The sequence below is a fragment of the Brassica napus genome, chromosome C9, assembly GCF_020379485.1.
Source record: "Brassica napus cultivar Da-Ae chromosome C9, Da-Ae, whole genome shotgun sequence".
In the NCBI taxonomy this organism is placed as follows: Eukaryota; Viridiplantae; Streptophyta; class Magnoliopsida; order Brassicales; family Brassicaceae; genus Brassica; species Brassica napus.
This window is the reverse complement of record NC_063452.1, coordinates 53,888,990-53,912,044: the sequence shown is the minus strand read 5'-3', so window position 1 is coordinate 53,912,044 and position 23,055 is coordinate 53,888,990. Positions and strand designations below refer to the sequence as shown.

Here is a 23,055-nt window from a genome sequence, read left to right as displayed (position 1 = left end):
GGATATCTAATTTTTCGATTTGATTTGTTTTGAAAAAAATACAGATATTCGAAAAAACGGATATCTGAAAAATAAATAGATATTTACAAATTTTTGCGAATACTTACGGATATCTCATACACTACAAGAAAACGTGCCCATAACAACGAACATTTACGACGAAAATATTTCGTCGTAAATTTACATGGTCTTTACAACGAAATTACGAGGAATCTAACTTTCGTCGTAAACGCCATGTAAATTTACGACGAACTGATTTCGTCGTAAACTCCATGTAAGTTTACGACGAATGTACGTGGAATGAGAAATACGTCGTAATCATTACATCGACATTACAACGAAGCATGTTACCGTTATATTTAGGTGAAAACGTGTATTCAATGGGCTTTAACTTACCTAATTTCGTCGTAAAGTCGTTGTAAATAATATGTTAAAACCATGTAAAATCCATGTAAAATATTCCTTGTAAAATCGTTGTTATATTTCAACTACCCAACTCGAAAATTTCTCTATATATATGTCATTTCCCACAACTCTCTTCCTCACAACACACAAACGGGAGAAAAAAAATCCGAAAAAAAAATCAGAAAAAAAGATTTCAAAAAAAAATCTAAGAAAAAATGGCCGGTGGCGGTAGTATTTACGAGTTACGGAGTTGGATGTATTTGCACAAAGATTCCGACGGGAGGGTGACGAACGCATTTCTGAGCGGGCTAGAGACATTCATGCACCAGGCGGGCTGTACACCGATCACACAGGAAAGCGGTAAGATGTTCTGCCCCTGTCGGAAATGCAAGAATTCAAAATTTGCACGTAGTGAAACTGTATGGAAGCATTTAGTAAACAGAGGATTTACACCACAGTACTACATTTGGTATCAACATGGAGAGGGTTATGGGGGAAATGAAGCTAGTAGTAGTAATAATAATTTTGAGGATGGTCATCATAGTGAAGAACCGAATCATTTGCATAATGAATATAATTATCATCAAGATCATGAGCAGATGGTAGATCATGATAGGGTTCAAGATATGATTAGTGATGCATTTTTAGAAACAACTACAACAATAGCTGATGGAACTGGAAATGTAGAAGAACCTAATTTGGATGCAAAAAGGTTTTATGAAATGCTAGATGCTGCAAATCAACCAATCTACACTGGTTGTAGAGAAGGTCTCTCTAAATTGTCTCTAGCAGCTAGGATGATGAATATTAAAACGGATCATAATTTACCTGAGAATTGCATGGATGCATGGGCGGAGTTGTTTAAAGAGTATTTGCCAGAAGACAACGTGTCTGCTGAATCTTATTATGAGATTCAGAAATTGGTTTATAGTCTTGGGTTGCCTTCGGAGATGATTGATGTTTGCATCGACAACTGCATGATCTACTGGAAAGAAGATGACAAGTTAGAAGAGTGTCGATTCTGCAAAAAACCACGATTCAAACCGCAAGGCCGTGGGAGGAATAGGGTACCGTACCAAAGGATGTGGTACCTACCAATTACAGACAGATTGAAAAGATTATATCAATCTGAGAGGACTGCTGCATCGATGAGGTGGCATGCGGAACATGTCCAGAGAGATGGTGAGGTTGCACATCCATCAGACGCAAGAGCGTGGAAACATTTCAACAAGGTACACGCAGATTTTGCTACAAATATTCGGAATGTCTATCTTGGGTTATGCACCGATGGATTTAGTCCATTTGGAATGTCTGGTAGACAATATTCTTTGTGGCCAGTCATTCTTACGCCGTACAATTTACCGCCGGATATGTGCATGGAACAAGAATTTCTATTTTTGACCATATTAATCCCTGGGCCGAAGCATCCAAAACGGTCTCTTGATGTTTTTCTTCAACCGTTGATAGAAGAGCTAAAGCAATTGTGGTCAGAAGGGGTGAGGACGTACGATTGTTCCTTGAAAAACAATTTTACGATGCGAGCAGTTCTGCTGTGGACGATAAGTGATTTCCCTGCTTATGGGATGTTGTCTGGCTGGACAACACATGGAAGATTATCTTGTCCATATTGTCTTGGATCGACAGATGCTTTTCAACTGAAGAATGGTAGGAAGAGTTGTTGGTTTGACTGTCATCGTCGCTTTCTTCCACTTGCCCATCCGTACAGAAGAAATAAGACATTGTTTCGGCACAAAAAATTGTCAGAGACGGTCCTCCTCCATATCTCACCGGCCAGCAGATCGAAGCAGACATTGATTATTACGGAGCTCAGGAAACAGTTAAAGTTGGAGGAAATTGGCATGTTCCTGGAAATATGCCTGATGGATATGGTGTGTCTCACAATTGGCATAAGAAGAGTATATTTTGGGAGCTACCCTATTGGAAGGATCTTCTCTTACGCCACAATCTGGATGTCATGCATATTGAGAAGAACTTTTTTGAGAACATCATGAATACATTACTTAACGTCCCTGGGAAGACAAAAGATAACAAAAAGTCAAGGATGGACTTACCTGATATTTGCTCAAGAAGTGAGTTACATATCAAGAGCAATGGAAACGTTCATGTTCCCATCTTCCGGTTGTCATCAGAAGCCAAAACAACCTTGTTTGACTGGGTTGCATCAGAAGTTAAGTTTCCTGATGGTTATGTTTCAAATCTGTCAAGATGTGTTGAACGAGGTCAAAAGTTCTCCGGAATGAAGAGTCATGATTGTCATGTGTTTATGCAACGACTACTTCCATTTGCTTTTGCCGAGCTCCTTCCAGCAAATGTCCATGAAGCACTTGCAGGTAATTATAAAACGTTAATATATATACATATGTTATGAAATGTTATTAATTTGATTACTTTTGCAATATACAGCCATCGGCGTTTTTTCAGAGATCTCAGCACACGTACGTTCAAGGAAGAAGTCATCGAACAACTTCATCATAACATTCCGATCATATTGTGCAACCTGGAGAAGATATTTCCTCCTTCATTTTTTGACGTCATGGAGCATCTAGTTGTCCACCTACCGTATGAAGCATTGCTTCGTGGACCTGTTCACAACGGATGGATGTATCCGTATGAGCGACAGATGAAACATTTGAAGGGGAAAGCAAGAAATCTTGCAAAGGTGGAAGGTTCAATAGTTGCGGGAAGTTTGACAGCCGAAACATCTAACTTCACATCATACTACTTTGCTCCAACTGTTCGTACGAGGAAAAGAGTTCCTAGAAGATATGATGATGGTGGAGTACCGACATCATATCCAATTGATGGTGTTCCTGACATTTTCTGCGAAATTGCACGGTTTGGTGGTAAAACGAAAGAAGTATGGTGGTCATGTGAAGAGGATAAACATAGTGCCCACACTTATATTCTGCTCAACTGCGAGGATGCAGTGACCCGTTACTTTGAAAGGTAAATATTTTTGTGAATGTTAATTATATGAATTGCAGTTAATTATGTATGACTTGATTATTTGTTTAATTTGCAGCATGTTTGTATCTCAAGTTGAAGAAGCAATACCAGGAATATCTGCAACTGATGTGGACACACGTAAAGATAAGCACTTTGTCAAGTGGTTAAAATCACAGGTACGTAATATATCTCATACATTGATTAATTAAGTAAGTGTTTTGATACTTCAATATTAATTAAGAATAACTGCTTTTGGCAGGTTGATTATGACGATCCTTATTATCCCGTATGGTTTCACGAATTGGTTCAAGGTCCAGTTGCAAAGGTCACCACATCACCTATGTATTTCACACGAGGATTTACCTTTCACACATACGAGTATGGGAGACATCGGGCAACGAGTAACTACGGAATATGTGTGAAAGGTGAAACGGACTTTTACGGGATCTTGCAGGAGATTATTGAAGTGGAATTTCCGGGGTTATTGAAGCTAAAATGCGTCCTCTTCAAATGTGAATGGTTCGATCCTGTTGTGAACCGAGGGATTCGGTATAACAAATTTGGTGTTGTGGATGTCAATTTTGGGAGAAGATACAACAAATTTGAGCCTTTCATTTTAGCTTCACAAGCCGAGCAAGTAAGCTTCCTTCCTTATCCTCGGCTTCGAACTTCCGGGATAAACTGGTTAGCTGCTATCAAAATTACACCTCGTGGACGCATTGTCGCTGGAGAAGAACCGCCCTTGCAAGAAGAAGACGCTATCAATGAAGTTGAGGTACCAGAACAACCAACTGATGAAATCCTTTTGATCGACCCGCAAAACTTTCAATATGAAGATATTCCCGAAGATGCGACAGATGAAGCACGTGAAGACGAGTTCGAGAGAAGCGACGATGATGATTGTAATGATAGTGATGAGAACGAAAACGATTTAGAGTGATGTAATATTGATGAGAACGAAAACGATTTAGAGTGATGTAATATATGTCTCTGATGTTGTATTTCTCTATTGTAACGTATGTTTAAAGAAATATTGTTTTTTTACCATCCTAATGTATGTGTAACAAATGTTGTTTTATATAATATGTATTTGTGTTAATTTTAAAAAAATTATTTGGAGTTTTAGGGTTTTAGAGTTTAAGTTGGAGAAAGAGCACAAAGTAGTAGAGAAGAAGAGACTTTGGGGTTTAGGGATTTCATTCTCGGTGTTTAGGGTTAAGCGTTGTAAAATCGTCGTAAACCGATGTTTCCACGTAATTTCGTCGTAAATGGAAAAACGCGGGCCTGGTAACTTCGTCGTAAACGTGGGCCTTGTAAATTCGTCGTAAACCGATGTTTCGACGTAATTTCGTCGTAAATCGAAAAACGCGGGCCTGGTAACTTCGTCGTAAATGAAAAAACGCGGGCCTGGTAACTTCGTCGTAATGTTACGTCGCGTTTACGACGAAACATTTTTTATATATTGGGACGCCGAGACGAGGCTGCCTCGTCCATTCCTCCTAAACTCCTCTCCTCTCCCTAAGGTACATTCTCTTCCCTCTTTTTTTTTTTAAGTTAGTTTAGGTTATTAATTAGTTAGGTAATTAGTTTAGGTGATTATTTAGATAATTAGTTTAGGTGATTAGTTAGATGACGGAATCCTATAGTTTAGGTGATTAGTTAGGTAATAGAATAATTTTTTAATTATGTCGTCATAATTGATTAAATTTATTTAAATTTTTTTTAGATGGCTCCTAGAAGGAAACCAGCAGCACCTACTTATGCCCAGTTGTTTGGCGATGGTTCCGGTACCTCTTCTTCCGGTCCATCGTCTTCCGATGCAGTTCCAGACTCTCAGACTTCTCAGAGAGTTTTTCGAGTCCTCCTCTTCCACCGCAGATGCCTCCACCTCCTCCTCCAGCGGCTGCACCTGAGCCTGTCCCAGAAGGTGCAGTTCATCCGGATTTGCGTGTGCCTTCATATGCTCCCTTCGCGAGATATACGGTGGAGGATTTGCTTGCCCAGCCTGGACGGGAGGGTTTGGATGTTCTAGACCCCGATAGACCCCGAGGAACTTATTGGTAAGTTATTAATTCATTTTTATTTTGTAACGGTTAAATTGTTTTTTTCAGGTTTGGGGCTAACAACCGTGTTAGCCGGAGCGTTTCGGCGACGATTAAGGGTTACTACGACGGGGCATACCCGAACTGGAGCAAGACACCAAATCACGTTAAGATCACGTGGTTTAAATGTTTTGCGGTAAGATTTTTAAATTTAATTAAATTTTCACTTTTAAATATATATATATATATATATATATATATTTATTATTAATTGTAATTTTTTCAAAATTTTTATGTTTCAGCAAAAGTGGCATTGGTCTTTGGGAATCACCGAGAGGGTGAAGGCGGAATTCGTTGCAAAGGCAAAGATACGCCTCTGCAACACAGTCTCCGATTGGAAAGACAAGTGGGAGATCTACGGGTATGAGAGAAAGCCCACTGAGCTCACGACGGATGTGTGGGATGGCCTCATCGCCTATTGGGAGCACCCCTCTTCGATCAGAAAGGCCAATTCGTGCTCGGCTTCTCGAAGGACGAAGGATAAAGATGGTCATTTGCCCATGCTTCACAGAACCGGACAAAAACCTCATGCAGGAGTCCGTCTAGAAGCTGTAAGTTTTGTTTTAAATATATATTTTAAAATATTCAATTAATATAATTTATAATATTTAATTTAAATTTTTTTTGTAGTTCGAGAAGACGGGAGTCTTACCTTCTCTGTCTGACCTATTCAAGATGACTCACGCCACATCCGACGGAGTTTTTGTGGATCCTGCATCTGAGAAACTCTTCCGAACAGTGGCTGGTCGGATTGAAGAACGGGAGACGCAACTAACCCAGGAGTCTCCCGATGGATTACCAGTCACATTGTCCACCCAAGAGGTCGACAGAATCTTCGAAGAGGTAACTTAAAATTTTAGTTTACATTATTTTAAATATTTTAACATAATTAACTATATTAATATATGTTTTGATTTTATAGGTGGCTCCTAAAAAGAAGGGACGGATAGTCGGTATAGGCTCTGTTAACGAAGTTGCAAGGGCAACTTCGTCATACACTTCGAGACGGGATGAAGAGACTGCTCAGATGAAGGCTCAAATGGATAGCCAGAAGGCTCAAATGGATAGCCAGCAGGTTCGTTTAGACTCTCTTGAGGATTTGCTAGACGTGATGGCCGTGGGAAACCCGGTTATGCAGAGAATGTTGAGTGAGAGACGAGCCGCTCTTGGAATGCCACCACGAGATCCCCAAGAGTCCGATCCAACCCGTCAACAGCCGAGCAACCCCACCAACTACTTCGACAATATGTAGTTTTTTTCTGTTTGTATTATGAATTTAAATATTATTGTATGACTTTTTAAAAATATGTTTTCCAATTTCATATTTTGTTTTAAAATTTAAATTATTTTAAATTCTGAATATTAAATATAAATTAAAATCTATTATATATTAATTAATAATAATATAATAAGAAACGATGTAAACTCCTCGTAAACATTACATGGAGTTTACATCGAATGTTTACGAGTGATTAACATCGAAATATTTACGAGGATTTTACATCGAAATGTTTACGAGTGATTTACAACGAAAGTATTTACGTGTGCTTTACATCGAAACAATTACGTGGGCTTTACGACGAAGTCTTACGTGGCGTTTACGACGAATCCTTTCCCTGCGCTTTACGAGGAATATATTTCGTCGTAAATGTAACGAGTCGTTTACGACGAAACCTCCGTTACGACGGACGTTTAACAACGAAACGTCTTTCGACGTTAATTCGTCGTAACACCCCGTTTACGACGAATTTACAACGAATACTGCCCTAGTAAAAAATATGTTTTCTTGTAGTGATATGTTTTGATTAATACAAATAATCTTAAATTTTGATACAAATTTGTTTTGTAAAATATTTTTTTTGCATGATAGATATGATAAAAATTAAAAGAAGTAGTGAATCTACATATTTTGTAAAAAAAATTGAACTTAGTTAACAATTATAATAACACAAAACTCAAGAAAAAAATTATAATTGTCAGAATGTGTAGTCTTCCTTTAATGTAATACTTTTACATAACTAATAATGTGAATAAAATTTATCAAATCATATGTTAGAATAATAATTATATAATTTTATACATTTTTTTTAACGATGATTTATTATATGATCTCACAATTATGATATGAGAAAGATTACATAGACGATTCGACAACCGACAATACTACTTGCCTAACTGCATCACATGAACCGTCCTATGAAGATCCACGCCTGACAAGATTTACTTGCAAGATCTCTTGTAAGCCTTTCTTCTATAGTCTGCATAATTGTTTAATAAATCGCTTTCTCTGGGACTTGAAACTTAGATTTCATGTAATCTGCAATAAATTGCATAGTCTGGGATTCGAACCCTAGACTTAGGTGTAAAAGCCTTTAAACCTTAACCAGTAGGCTATGGTGCTTCCACTAATTTGATACATTAAAAACTTTAAATATAATCAAGATATACATGTATTTATATATTGCCGGATCGGATCAGATATTCGCTTCTCAAAATTTTAATATTTGTGATTTGCTTCGATTTTAACGGATATTGATTTTTAGTATTTGCTTTGCTTCGAAAGTTTACGGATACCCAGAATTTTCGGATCGAATCGAAACGAATAACAAATCGAATCAAATGTAACGGATAAAATGTTCAGCCCTATTAAGAGCATAAATGTTGAAATTTAAGGAGGAACTGACTCGCAATTTTCTATGTTTGGCCCTAACAAGTATTAATTGCTTCAAAAGTTACAAAAATACTTCAAATGAGAGTGGATATATAGGTCATGAAAAAGGAGAGATGATAGATATAGATCGTTGGGATGGTACAATTAATGTAGCATAAAGGTGCACAAAAAATATTCTTAGCCACTCCATTAATATGATGACGATCTTGATCACATTTACACCAACGCGTGTTTCTCTTCCCTTTACATAGCCTTCTTTGCTTCCAGTCGTGCAAGCCTTCTGCTTGTGTGTCTTTGAGTCAGATGGTTAAAATTTCCAATCGTGCAATGATGTTAAGAAACTGCATATGCTCCAATTTGTATTTTTATCGTACTATGTCATTCTATGTGTATTAATGTGTTTTTAGCGTCGGTTTGTACTATTATTACTTTCTCATAACATAGTCTTTTTTTTAAACGGCTTCTCATAACAGTCTCTTCAACAACTGGTTCGATCGTACGTAATCAGTGGCAAGTTGGCAACCCTACTAGAGTTGAGTCGACCATGACCATCTGCCTAAGTCAAGCTTCTACTTCTAGTTTCTTTGTCTAGTTTTTCGAACCAATTTAAACATTAAGCATTTGCTAATTTTGCTGATTATTAGATGTAATATGATTTTAATTTCAAAAAATATTCAAATAGCTCAATCTCGTTTCAAAATATAAGAAAGTAACGAACCATGGTGACATGAACCAAATTTAAGATAAGATAAGAGGTTAGTTAGTAAAAGTAACATATTATTCTCTCTCTTTTTGTAAAATATAAATATTATATTTTACAAAAAAGAGAGAGAATAATATGTTACTTTTACTAACTAACCTCTTATCTTATCTTAAAATTGGTTCATGTCACCATGGTTCGTTACTTTCTTCATATAGTTTTTACATAAGCGCCACCTTAAGATAATAACAATTTAAATAGAATAAAATTTACGTATATTTATATATTTCAACAGAATTTACATAAATATATATATTTCTACTCAAATATACATATATTGTAAGCTATATTAAGCTATACTTTTACTTATAAGAAAATAAAATAGCAGTTAAATTAAATAAATCATAATGATATAATTTAGTAAATTTATTTTAATAGACTAAAAAATTCAGAAAACAATTTTTTATAAGGAATGATATTTTTGTGTAACAGTCTTCATATTTTGTCATATATGAAATATATAGATAGTTAATGATTAGTGTATCAAAAGTTCCCTTTTTGAAAACAATATATAGCTCATTCTTATGTGTCTACTAAAACAATATAAAAATACATATCATTTCTTTTGTGTTAGGACATATGTCTTAAATAGCAGTTAAATTAAATAAATCATAATGATATAATTTAGTAAATTTATTTTAATAGACTAAAGATTTCAGAAAACAAATTTTTATAAGGAATGATATTTTTGGGTAACAATCTTCATATTTTGTCATATATGAAATATATAGATAGTTAATGAATAGTGTATCAAAAGTTCCCTTTTTGAAAACACTATACAGCTCATTCTTATGTGTCTACTAAAACAATATGAAAATACATATCATTTCTTTTGTGTTAGGACATATGTCTCCAAATAAATCAAAATTATACATGATGTCAGCTTGCATATTTTTTGTGTGCGTTAATTGTGAATTCAATCTTGAAAATATCATATTAAAAATTGGTCACATATATCTATATACATATGTATGTGTGTGTGTGGTATATATGCAGGCATGAGTCTTATGAAAATCCAGCAAACTACCTGAATATCTCCATCAGTACGTAGCATCCAACCATTAGAAAGCAGTCAGGTAACTTATGATAGTTAAAAGTGTTTCATTGTAGTTCGGATTTTCTGGATCCATTATTTCATCGATTTTTAAGTTGAGCAATCTGTTTCAGATTAATTATTCAAAGCACACCCTCTCTCTCTCTCTCTCTTTAGCCATGAATGTATCGGGCTTACCCTGCTGGTATGTTCTACAGTTTATATATATATATATTTATCGTCTAAATTCTCTCTGTTTTTTGTACTAGTTAAAAACTTCTTGGCATGTGGTTCACGTCACAAGTGTAATTACGGTTTGTTGTTGGAAAATAGTTTCGAACACACATGGCTTTCTAGGTTCTAACATGATGGATCATATACTTACTGTCTTTCAGTGTAAATCAGAGGTCGACATTTCGACCAAAGAAGAGGAAGCATCATCCATCAGGGAGCAATGTCAGTGGACTGAGTATTAGTGATCATGTGGTTGAAAAACCATTCACAGCGACTCTCATGAGTTACAACCTCAGAGAAGCCGTGAAACTACCTTATGGTGAAGACATTAACCAGTGGTTGGCCATTCACAGTTAAGACACAATCATTCTTATAATCCCTACTTGATTTGCTTATTATCTTAATATTTAATTTGTATGTTTGGTTTATTTTAGCCATAGATTTCTACAACCATGTAAACGTTTTGTACGCTACTCTCAAAGAGTTCTGCACAACCACCACTTGCCCTATCATGAATGCTGGATCCTTGTAACTCACTCTTTCACTCATGATTCTTATCCATCAATCCAAATCTGAGTTGATGATACATCATTTTGGTCATTTTCTTCTTCTTTTTGGTTGCAGATATGAGTATAGATGGGCAGATGGGATCGCTATTAAGAAGCCAATAACGGTTTCTGCTCCTGAATACGTTGGGTATCTCATGAACTGGATTGCAACTCAGATCGATAACGGAACCATCTTTCCGCAAACACCTGGTACCTGTTAAGCTTGTCTATAGATTTTAAACGTATCTAATCAAAGTTTTTTTTTATCATCAACTTAAACAGATTCATACTGACTCTCTAAATGAAAGTTTGTTTTAAGTTGTAACACTTGTGTATTTCTCATCATTTATTCAGAAGCAACATTCCCATCGAATTTTAAGGACTTCGTGAAGGTGATTTTGAAGAGGCTGTTTAGGGTTTATGCACACATCTATCATTGTCACTTTCAGAAGGTTGTGAATCTCAAGGAAGAAGCTCATCTCAACACTTGCTTCGAACATCTTGTTCTCTTCACATCTGTGAGTTGATGGATCTCCTCTGGAACATGTTGAATGTTATAGTAGTTAATGTCAAAAACGATGACGTGAGTTTATTGTTTTGCAACATGCAGGAGTATCAGTTGATTGATGAAGCAGAGATGGAGCCTCTTAAAGAGCTCGTGGGAAAAGTTTTGAAACCATAGAAAAAATCTATGGTTTCAAGGTGGAAAATAAGGGTTGTGAGATATATACCAATAATTAACATCCTAAAGGAGATGATGTTTATGTAACTAGTCGAGCTTATACAAATGAGCTGATTTAATATATGCAATAATCTATCTTCTGATGTTTTCAAAGTTTCACCATATATACTCAAATAGTCAAATATCCTCCATGGTTGGAATATATCCTTTTTATCTTTTCCTTGAACTGAGTTGCGTGACCTAGAAGGTTAGAAGAGGTTTTATGCTTTGGGATTAGAATCAAAGGACGATTCTAGACGCTAACTTTTAGAGAAAAACACACATCAAATAAAAAAATTTCTAGTTCCTTCACTGCAAGTTTGCAACTACACCCAAACCAGCAAATATACATAGCAACCAAACACCTCTGGGTAAACGGTGGTCCTTAACTTGACTTTGAATATAACAAGTGGTTAACATAGCTTCTCATTCTTGCAAGAACTAGTATTTATTCTACGACATGGATGACCATCAAGGTTAATTAAGAAATCAAATAGTTCCTCTTCAAATAACAATTGGAATTCAAGTTTATTTGATGCGGTTAAAAAAGTTAATAGCAAAAAGCATATCAAAGAAAAATAGTTCACATCCATACTAAATGAAAAACAAAAAAAAAACATAATATGGCCCGATGTGACAAACAATTTATGATGAACTGCCTTCTCCACAAGTGAGCAAGAAGCTGAAACTTGGGTTTTCATGGATCAATGCAAGAGTATCAATGTCGTTTACATCCCCTTGTTCCGTTGATTTTGATAAATCCTCTACGGTGAATGGAATGCTGCGTTTTGATTGATCACTCTCCGTTACTTGAGAGCAATGTGACAAAACATTTATTCAATAACAATAAGAAAAAAAGGTTTATGTTTACCTCAAGTCGTCCTCCAAAAGAGAGTCACTCCGTACACCATCGGTCAAGTCATCTATCAATCTAATCATCATGCTTGAAATAACCTTATGGTTTGAAAAAAAAAACAAAGAGAAAGTTTAAACAATGTCTAGATAGAATCAAAGGTTTAGACGTCATTTTACAAGTGAAAACGTACATCTGAAGAAACGCTGCTCATGTCATAAATGTCATCAAAGTACATAGCACTGATTCTGTATAGCTGCCGTATACTTAGCACCTGAACCACAAAAGCAACTTCAATGTTCACCTCTTGGAAAAAAAAAACAAAATAAAAGTCTAATGATCATTACCGGACAGAGTTCTCTTGTTATTTTGTCTAAGGTCATTTCCTGCTTTTGAATAATGGCCTGAAAGAGAGCCAAAACAATTGAGTTTACAATGCAATAGAAGGTGTGGCATAGCATCAAATATAGTTATACCTGCAAGAATCCAGCTGCCTGTCTGATATGACTCAACTCATCCCAAGCTGAACCAGCATACTGTTTTTTTTTTACAACAAACAATTAAGTCAACTTTTCAGAAAAAAAAATTCTAAGATGTGATGAAATCAAAGCTTACTTCATCAGTAGCCTCTATACACCAATTTTTTAGTTTAGCCAAACCTGTTTCAACGTACTCCCCGTTGACAAAATAGCGACAGTCATCGCTTAGGAGAATACTGCACAAGTAGTTGATTTACAGAGAAAACTTTCTGTCAGCCAAGGAAAACTTACCTTGAGACAAAAGAAAAGGAGATATTACTACTAGTGAACATGCATGCCTGTTTAGGAGCTGAAGATTGATGAAGAAGAATATTTGTGTGATTAATTTGCTGACCAGGAATGGTGGAGTCTGCATCAAGCAAAGTTAGAGAGTTTCATTGCTCATTACTCATTAGATTATCTCAATCCGAAGCCCAAGCTGTTATTATATTCTTATTAAATCGCAGACTCACATTGTTTGCTTTCATTAGATTCAAGTAACTGCTTAGCCTTTCCACAATACTTTCCCAGTGACCAATCAAATCTTGTTGAGGAACATTGTTTTCTTGCGCCTGTGTCATGTAACCATGTCTTATATACTAAATCGATGAAACAATGAAATGAAACTTGAAGGTCAATATATAGACACACTATTTAAAGGAAGTAAATAAACAACCTGTTTAGATAACCGGAGAAGAGAAAAGACCTCAATCTTCAGATTATCTCTGATCATAACATACATCTTCTCTAGGAATCCAATAAGCTGCTGCTTGAAAAGAGTTGCTGGGTACTTTGCTTCAACTTGCATTTGTCTATCCAAAGAAGAGACAACACCGCCTCCCATGCATCCCTATTTAGAGTGTAAACAAGACACACAAGACATGAAGTGAGTCAGATAAAGGTCAAGTCAGGGAGAGTAAAAACAAAGATTTATAGCTTGTTACTCTGGACTCTGGTATTGCAGCACTTGTGAATGTGTGCTGCAGTAGCTTAAGTAACATGGTTGAATTAGATAACCAATACGCCAAAACTTGGTTGTTATCTGGTACCTGTAATGGAAGACAACATTTTTCATATTGAATCAAACACTTGCTAACGTTAATTTATTTTAACCATGTTGCAATAATTCATAACCCAAAGCTTCTGAACAGTGAAGCAAGAAAGAACCAGCTCTTACTTCAATGGCCGAAGCTATTGTTTGAATGATACGGTCAAAGATGTTTGTTTCTTCGAGTTCAAATGATCTCCAGTGAAGGAGACATTTGTAAATGAGACATGCAGCAACAGGGTTGCCTCCAGCAAAGCCAAGGTTTTGTGAGATGCACGTGACTAGTAGTTCCTGATTTTCCTGAGTGACACCAAGCTAATAAACATAATGCAATACTCAGAATAAAAATACATGAAAAGATAAGCATTCTTCACTTTATATGAATCCACGCAAAGAAAAGAAATAAGTATGGTGTTGGCACCAGTAACACACACCTGTAGAGCCTCCACCTCTGAAGTCAATGAAAAGATTTTTTCAGTATCCTTAACTAATACCGAAGTCACCTTATCTACTGGAGCTTCCTGTTACATTTATAGGCCATAAGCAATTGAAGAAACAAGAAAGTAACCAGGTCTCATTTTTAAATGTGCAAGACTTAGTCAGAAAAAAGCACACTTCCTCTTACCTGTGTAGGCATTGTATTTCTCTTCTAGTCCGAAACCAAAAAGCAACACCAACATGCAAACGTCTGGAACTGAAAAAAAATATAGTTATAGCATATTTAATCAACCAACAAGGATAACGATGACTAGTAAGAATCTATCTGGAGCATCAAAACTTGTGAGCAAAACGAAATAGTCAAAAGTGTATTGGCTAAGTTTAACAAACATGAGGAAAAAAAACAAAACACACTGCTGGTTCATAAATTCCTTTGAAAAATGAAGCAAGAAAGAACCAACTTACTTCAGTGGCCAAAGCTGCTTTTGTCTGAATGATGATGAACCCTGGTTTCTACATGTTTATACAAACGTCATCCGAAAATTAAATTTGCAAATAAAGAGAAAATATAGAAAATGATGATCCATTTATATTCTACATGTAAAATGGTAAGTTTTCTCTAATACTATTATTAATTTAATCATTTATATTATATTATCAATCTTATAAATAACATGTAGTTGTTAAATTGAAAATTGCTGTACAAGTTTACCCTTTAGAAGTAATATTTGAGAGAAACAATAAAAAAAAATTGCAGTCTAACCAATAAAATTCTGGTGCACAATCTCACTATAATTTATTTATTTATTTGCTGTGTCTAAATTTTTTTTTTTTTTAAATCAAAACTACCTAACTTTATATATCTCCAAATACTGTTTATATAATAGGATGTCAAATGTATAGTTGGTGATCATTAATAGAAGTAGAATATTTTATTTTAGTAAAAAATCTATTATCTGATTTTATTCAACATTCCTATTTTGTTCTCTTTAAAATAATACTAGATTTTGACTTGCGCTTCGAAATGCGGGTTTATTTTCGGTATTAAAAGATTTTTTTTATATGAATTTCTGTATAAGATATTGTATAGTTATGGACATATTTATCCGGAACCGAAGAACCGAAAAACCAAAATTAAAACCAAACCGAAGTTTATAAATAACCAAATGGATCATTTATCTTTGGAACCAAAAAAATCAAAAGCTTAACCATAATCGAACCGAAAAACAAATGAGTACATGGATTTTTAAAATAAAATTATATAACTATAAATATTAATTATATTTCATTTTTAAATAAAAAACTATCCTAAGAATATAATTTATAAACTGAATTACTCAAAAACGAAGTACCTAAATTTTGTTTTCCTAAGTTTTAAAAAATTATCCATGAATGCTAAAGCAGAATAGTGTATTTATATTTAAATAGAAAAAATTCTATTTGTACAAATTATTTAACTACTTTTAGTGGGATACAATATCTATTTTATAGACAAATTTAAATATAAACATTATTTTTATATTTGATCCAGTTATGCAGTCAAACTGGTAAACTCAGTGATCCGCATATAACCCGTTTGGATTTAGTGAAGATCTATTAATTAAAAATCTTATAAATCTATAAAATCTTTCATTAACCCGTGATACGACATTGGTCGACCCGATAAAAACCCAGAAAAATCATCAGATTTTTTTTAGAAAAATTAATTAAACTTCTCATTTACTTTTTAATAGTATATAAGATTGAATAAAGTATTTGATAATAGTTCCATAATATAACAATCATGAAAACTATGATTTCTAGATATGGTCCATAATGGTTATATATAGTTTGTAAGTGTATATTTTGTGGTCGTCGTGGTCATATATTTTTTAAGTTGTATAATATGATCTATACGGAATATGATGAGATTATATTATAATGCATGGTATAAGCATTGATTTTTAGATAGTTTAATTAAGGTCGAATATGTTAACATAGTAATAATTGAATTGATTTAGGTTGATTTAAGCGGTCAATAAACAATAATTGTTATAAACCATAAACCAAGGTTTGGTGGAAGTCCATATTCGAAGGCCCATATTTTTATGTCTTTGTATTTCCTACCCCATATTGTATTAGGGTTTTATATTTATGTAACTCCCTATATAAAGGCTCCTTATTGTCTAATAAATATACATACTTTTTTCTTATTTTCATAACACGTTATCAGCACGATAGCCTCTAGCCCTAAGCCCCCACGAAATATTCTTCAACTCAGCCGAAAATCATCGAACCCTAAACACAAAGGAATCTGCCTTGGAACTTAAAAGAGGCCGTTCTCTCAAATCGCGAGGACCCAGAAAACGATCAAGATATCAAATCGAAGCTCTCGCCGAGACGAATCCATCAGTGCAAACCGCTTGTTGATCTGACCACCGACGCGCTCTCACGCATAGATACAGTGCACGCCGATTTGATTTGGAAACCAAATCCGATTCCAACAAGGATTTTCTAGCCGAACTCAACTCATGTGCAAGTCTAATATCAACAAGGAGTTCAGGCCGAGAAGAGTTGCTGCCCGTGCGATCAAACTCTCTTTTCCATTCAGATCAAAAGGAGTTCATAGGTAAACTATCTCAAACTTTAAAACTACTTAGAGGTCGAGTTTAATTTGAGTTTAATGTAATTAAACTCGAACCATACAAGAGAGAACCGATCGCATATACCTTAATATGTGATCATAGAAATCAAAACCTAACCAACTATGAATACATAATTCGATTTATATCCTTATAAATTATATAATATATGTTTAAAACTTAGTAAAACATGGTCATAAGTTTTAAACCTAAGAACTAATCTAAACCTAAAATCGCATGACATGAAAATCGAATGTCATGCTTAAAATCGAAAATTGTATAAACCTATACTATCTAATATGATTCTAATAATTCTAAAACTTGAATCATATTCCTAAAACTATTGTTCCAGATCTTATTATGTCAATAATCAGATCGCATACTTGGTATGCTTGAAAAACTGATTCCTAAACATCTAAAACCTAATTTGCTTAAACCTAAAAATCGCATACCTTTAAAATTAAAACCCCCTTGATGAAAACTTTCTAAAACCTGTTTTCACATGCTGTTTAAAGCTTTAAAAGTCTGATTGTTTGTTTAAGAAAATCGGATTGCATGTTTTTAAAATTAGAAATCGCATGCTAGGCATAAAATTGCAAATCGCATGCTTAATTAGAATTTGATTTGTTTGGCCACCTAATCACATTCTAGGATTATTAAAACTTGATTGTATGATCTGTTTGTTAATAGAAATTGCTTGTTTTAGGTTTGCAAATCATATGCTAAACATTAAAATCAAAATCGCATGCTAGACATAAAAAATTAAATCGCATGTTTAGGTTTAAAATCTGATTTTGTTAATCACATGATAGGATTGATAAAACCTAATGGTTTGATCTAATCTCTAATAGAAATTACATGTTTTAATGTTAGAAATCGAAACATAAACATTAAAACTGAAATTGCATGCTAAAACCTAGAACCCTTAAAAAAAATAGGAAGGTTATTACAAGGTTGTTACAAAGTTATTAGGGTTTTTGTCTTCGCCGATTTTATGCTTGTATAACTTGATATTTTTCATGCATAAATACATGTTTGAGGTTGCATAATTAGACTAAGAATAATTACATGTTCTTGTGTCTAAATCCTATTAGAATTAGAATTTGAATTTTAACCTAAATCTGATCGCATGTTTATTGGAATTTCCTGAAAATTTAAAACTTAATAAATTTAAATTAGAATTCCAGAATTTGATCATATGAAACCTAGGGATAAAATTTCATGATTAGACTGAAATTATTCATATGCTAATTGATTAAAAATCGATTAGACCTAGGAAATTGAAATCGCATGATTAAATCCTATTAGAAATAGAAATTGCCTTGATCACATGCTATTGATTGAAATCTGATTTGGTTGCTTGATCACATGATATGTTTAAAATCTGAATCGTATGTCTTAACCAAATATGATTGGATGCTTCAAACCCAAAATCTGATTTGTTTGATCGCCTAGCTCGCATGCTAAGAAATTAAAATATAGATTGATTGTTAAAGATAAAATCCGATTGCATGCAGCATGGAACCTAGATTTAATTTGCTCAGTCACATGCTCACATGATCCAAATCTGATTTGCTAGCTGATTACTTGATTGAAAATGATGCCTTGCTTGTTTAAAACATAGAGATTGCATGAAACCATATCCGCATGATTAAAAGCTTGGCCGTAGGATCAAAACTTCATCATATGCTAAACTTGATTTGATTACATTGTCTGGCCTATATGTGTTTTTAAACCTTGAATTATATGCTGAAAAATCTAGCAAATCCGAAACACATTACCAAATCCTAAAACTATTTGGATTTGGCTTAACCAAGACTATACATGTTCATATGAACATTTGTAGGATCGTTTCTCAAAGCCTTGGCCAAATGAAATCTTAGCCAAATTTTAAGACATGATCACTTGTTTAAAACTTAAAATTTGATCATAAAATTACTCCTTGGCCGAAATCTATAAGAATCCTAGAACCATTCGGATTTGGCATGGCCGAAACTTATGTTTGGCGTAATGAACAATTGCATGATCTTTAAAGCCTTGGCCAAATGTAGAAGCTTGGCCTAGCTTAAATCTTGATCAAATGCAAAGTCTAAATTATCTTGGCCATCCTTTAAAAGACCTTGACCGAAGGTAAAAGTTTGGCCAAATTGAAATTTCTATTGGCCAAATATGAAATCTAGTCAAATTAATAGAATCTTTTGGTCAAAACATTTTGGTAAAATCATCTTGGCCGAATCCCCTTGGCCAAAATTCCTTGGCCAAAGTCTTTGAATAATTTATCTTGGCCGAATTTAAATCTCTATTAATCCAACCAGACTTAATTTATTTCTGGCTATTTGTTGCACACTTTGATTTATTTAATGCATGATGTTTTCAAAATTATTGTCTAAGAGAACAAAATTTGATATTAAATTACCTAAGTTTGGTATTCAATAAGAGATAAATGAACATTAAGTGTTATTATCTCGAGGGGGAGAATCAGAGAATCCCTAAATAAGTTAAGCATCCACGACAATAATAACCCAAATAAAACTCGGCCAAAATCAAATCTGAATATAAAATTGCACAAGAGAAAGATTATATGGAGATTAATGATTGGCAAACCGGTCATGCCATTCTGGTTAAGTATGTGACTTTCTATTGAATGGTTTAAGATATGTTGCCCCTTTGAATAAGGGAATTGATAATATGAGTATTCACCATGATATTTCGAAAATAAGCAAGGAATTTTGTGGGCTTGATCACCCACGGATGGACTGATCATCCATCATATGTGACGACATATGGTTGTAAATATCCTTGTCAAAATCTGTAATAAGTTTGCAAGAGTAATTGGTGATACCGGTGGATTTATGAATCCTTATAAGTTGCAGCAAAATTTGTTCGCATAATGCCAAAGAACAAATAGAGACTCTCCCATGAATTTGATAAAGTGTCAAGAATTATTGTTCCCATATAGAGAACTTAAATAAGTTGCTCCACCACAAAGTTATAAGATGGGATCTGAAATTGAATTAAGTGTAAACGTTGGATATAAATCTCCATAAGAATACATAAAGTCACGAGAGATATGATTAAGGCTAAGCCATAGATTAGATAAATCCGTATATCCAACATCAGGGAGAGAAATAATAAGCTGGTAAACGATTTCGAGAATGAATAATGATCCTCAAATATGAATATAGAATAAGAGTCCAAAGAATGAATCATTCTCATTATTTAAACAAGTCAATTGCCATACATGTTTGATGACCCAAACTGAAATATACCAGCGGGTTATGCTATAATAAAATTGATATTGGACTTAGTTAAAATAAGACGGTTCCATACATGTATTACTCGAAAATGAGAAGAGCATAAAATTGAAATGACAGATCCGAAATTAAGGTTGTCCAAAGGAAACCTTAGACATGACCATGAATAAAGATCAGGTACCTGAAAATAATAAGATCTAAATGCATTATGTCATGTCTGGATTATAAATTGAACCGGTAAAATAATATCGACGTCGATGATGATATAATATTTGAATACAAAAGCGCTTGACAAAAGCGAGGATCATGAAACTAACGTATATCATAGAGTGCACTCAGAGAAATTACTTAGAGAAATTGATAAAGCAAATTGATAATGCTATAAGACGTGGTATATGAAATCTCTTAAGAGAAGAGATGTAGTCAAACCAGTTGGATATAAGTAAGTCTTTGGTGAGAAAACATAATAAGAATGGCGAAATTGCATAAGGTTCTCACAAAGACCTGGAATCAATTATAAAGGAGACATACTCCTATGTGGTTGATGCAACGACATTCTGATTCCTTATAAGTATGGCAAATAAAATACATATATATATACGGTCCACTGGATAACGAAATTTATGTGAAAGTTCCAGAGGGTATCAAACTACCGAACACATCAAGTTCTCGAGAATAATATTGAATATCTTTATGTGAACGACTTGAATATCCTAGGAACCTCTGGAGAAATTTCCCAAAGATAGAATACATCAAGAAAGAATTCGAATTTAACATGAAAGGTTTTGGGAAAACAAGATTATATATTGGATTATACATTGAGCACCTTGAAAGGAAAATCCTTATGCATCAAATGACATACATAGATAACGTGCTCAAGAAGTTTGATATGGACTAAGCTTACGAATTGACAAGTCCCATAATTATAAGGTTCCTCAGTTTAGAAAAGATAATTTCGGCCCTAATGAAGAGAATGAGGAAAATTTTGGTCCCGAAATGCCATTTCTAAGTGCCATAAAGTTTTGACGGATTTGGCGAGCCATACAAGGCTAGATAAATAATTTGTCGTAATCTATTAGCTAGATAAAGCTCATGATCGACCCAAAGGCACTAGAACGGGATTATACATATTTTGTTACCTACAAGGAACTAAAGACTTGGGTCCATTTGATACTAACCTACCCGAAAAAGGGTAAATTATTTTGGTGATACAGGTTGTTTGTCCGTCCAAGTTCACTCAAGCAAGGATTAAGTTGATCTAATTACTAAGGCGTTACTGACATCCAGAGATGTACTCAACAGGGGGAGTAATACGTTTTGTACTCTTTTTTCTTCACCATGGTTTTATCCCATTGAGTTTTCCTGGTAAGGTTTTAATGAGACAACATCCAAAGCGTATTACAAACCACTTCGGAGATGGTCTTCCAAGGGGGAGTGTTATAAACCAAGGTCTGGTGGAATTCCATATTCGAAGGCTCATTTTCTTATGTTTTTATATTTCCTAGCCCATATTGTATTAGAGTTTCATATTTATGTAATTCCCTATATAAAGGCTCTTTATTGTCTAATAAATCTACAGACTTTTCCTATATTTTCATAACAATAATGAATTTATTAAAATGTTATAGGATATCATTTGGTTTCTATAATAAAGGTTAGTTGTAATATTTGGTTGTATTTAATAGGTATGACTAAAAATGAATAGGTGCAACAACCTTGCATAAGTAGATTTTTTAAGAATTTTTCTCTTTTAATAGTATAGACTAGATTTTAACCTGCACGTCATGTGGATATTTTTTCATTTTATAAATGTATTTGATATTATTACAAATATTTTAAATATATTATTTTTATTTTAGTATTATATATTGTGTAACTCTATAATATTATTTTTTTATATTTCTTATTCGACATTATTAATATATAGTGATTTGTTTAATACATCTTATTTTGTTATTAATTATTATTACTTACTAATATATTTTTGAGTTAGTACAATAAAATAACAATATGAGATAATCAAATAGATAACCTCCTTCAAAATATGTTTTTCTTTAGTTTATACATTTTGCTACGATAAATTTTTAAATTTATTTATATTATAGAAAAGAAATATGTTTAAGATAATTTATATTTACATGTTGTGTTTAAAACTATGCTTTAAAATATATTATTTTAGTATTTTACGGAATTTATAAATAAAAACACTGTTGTGTTTAAATAATATAGTCCTATTCTTTTAGTAGATTTTGTTATAATTAAAATAAAATTTAAATTTATTGTTAGTTTATTATTAATATAAATGATTAAATATGTTATATTAACTAATTCTTCAAGTGGTCCGACTTGTTAATAGCAGATAAAAATAAGACACTATATTGATAGATTAGATTTGTCTCCTACATTGTCTTCATCCTAAATTATATAATATACAACCCTATTCTTTGTTCAAAACTACAAGCTGTGTTTGTTTTTTTCCTTCAGCGAAGAACTACGTGCCGTCTTAATCTAAAATAAACAGAACAGAACAATTCTCCTCCGTGACACTGACAGAGCACTCATTCGGACTCACTAATCAGATCTCTCGACCACCTTTACGAGTTTTGATCATGGCTCAGATGATTCGAATGAAGATCCAATCTATGTTGATTCCCCAAGTTTACCGGCCGCTCTTTGCAGCTGGTTAAGGCCGTCGCCGTGAGACTCAGTATTCGTCAAGTAAAGTCTTCTTTTTTTTTAAATTGCATTTACCAATATCCAGTAATGTTTGCTAATTGGATATTCGTGGGTTTCTTTGTTAGGTGGTGATATTGATTTTACTTGAAGTTGCTATCAATATCTTTGAATTCACATTAAAATATTCTAACGAAGATTGTCAAATT

The 23,055-nt window shown here is 33.8% G+C and overlaps 2 protein-coding genes across 4 annotated transcripts; one reads left to right on the top strand and one right to left on the bottom strand.

The window, feature by feature from the left end:
• The first annotated feature begins 9,593 nt into the window (after window positions 1–9,593).
• On the top strand, window positions 9,594–15,122 carry LOC106444078 (MOB kinase activator-like 1A). 3 transcript variants are annotated; one of them, XM_048767409.1, is made up of 7 exons: window positions 9,594–9,981; window positions 10,073–10,143; window positions 10,334–10,524; window positions 10,607–10,700; window positions 10,797–10,930; window positions 11,075–11,238; window positions 11,331–15,122. In XM_048767409.1, the coding sequence occupies exons 2-7, from the start codon at window positions 10,118–10,120 to the stop codon at window positions 11,400–11,402; spliced, it is 681 nt and encodes a 226-aa protein (XP_048623366.1). In that variant the 5' UTR covers window positions 9,594–9,981; window positions 10,073–10,117; the 3' UTR covers window positions 11,403–15,122. The 3 variants fall into 3 exon arrangements, with proteins under 3 accessions (XP_048623366.1, XP_048623367.1, XP_048623368.1); XM_048767410.1 differs by lacking the exons at window positions 11,075–11,238; window positions 11,331–15,122 and having other exon boundaries at window positions 10,797–11,065; XM_048767411.1 differs by lacking the exons at window positions 9,594–9,981; window positions 10,073–10,143 and having other exon boundaries at window positions 10,504–10,524; window positions 10,607–10,930.
• Window positions 12,087–14,497, bottom strand: LOC106442262 (myosin-17-like). The gene is made up of 13 exons (XM_048768115.1): window positions 14,486–14,497; window positions 14,295–14,381; window positions 13,990–14,175; window positions 13,757–13,861; window positions 13,489–13,662; window positions 13,286–13,384; window positions 13,112–13,182; window positions 12,910–13,009; window positions 12,771–12,830; window positions 12,642–12,698; window positions 12,488–12,568; window positions 12,313–12,395; window positions 12,087–12,222 (listed from the first exon to the last, which is right to left on the bottom strand). The coding sequence occupies exons 1-13, from the start codon at window positions 14,495–14,497 to the stop codon at window positions 12,087–12,089; spliced, it is 1,251 nt and encodes a 416-aa protein (XP_048624072.1).
• Window positions 15,123–23,055: the final 7,933 nt, after the last annotated feature.

Bases quoted from the DNA above. Each gene is read 5' to 3' on its own strand.
- LOC106444078 (XM_048767409.1), top strand. From the start codon at position 10,118: ATGAATGTATCGGGCTTACCCTGCTG. The intron at 10,931-11,074 runs GTACCTGTTAAG...TCATTTATTCAG, and splicing joins CATCTTTCCGCAAACACCTG to AAGCAACATTCCCATCGAAT. The intron at 11,239-11,330 runs GTGAGTTGATGG...TGCAACATGCAG, and splicing joins ATCTTGTTCTCTTCACATCT to GAGTATCAGTTGATTGATGA.
- LOC106442262 (XM_048768115.1), bottom strand. The intron at 13,862-13,989 runs GTAAGAGCTGGT...CTTCCATTACAG, and splicing joins CAATAGCTTCGGCCATTGAA to GTACCAGATAACAACCAAGT. The intron at 12,831-12,909 runs GTAAGCTTTGAT...AAAAAAAAACAG, and splicing joins GTATAGAGGCTACTGATGAA to TATGCTGGTTCAGCTTGGGA.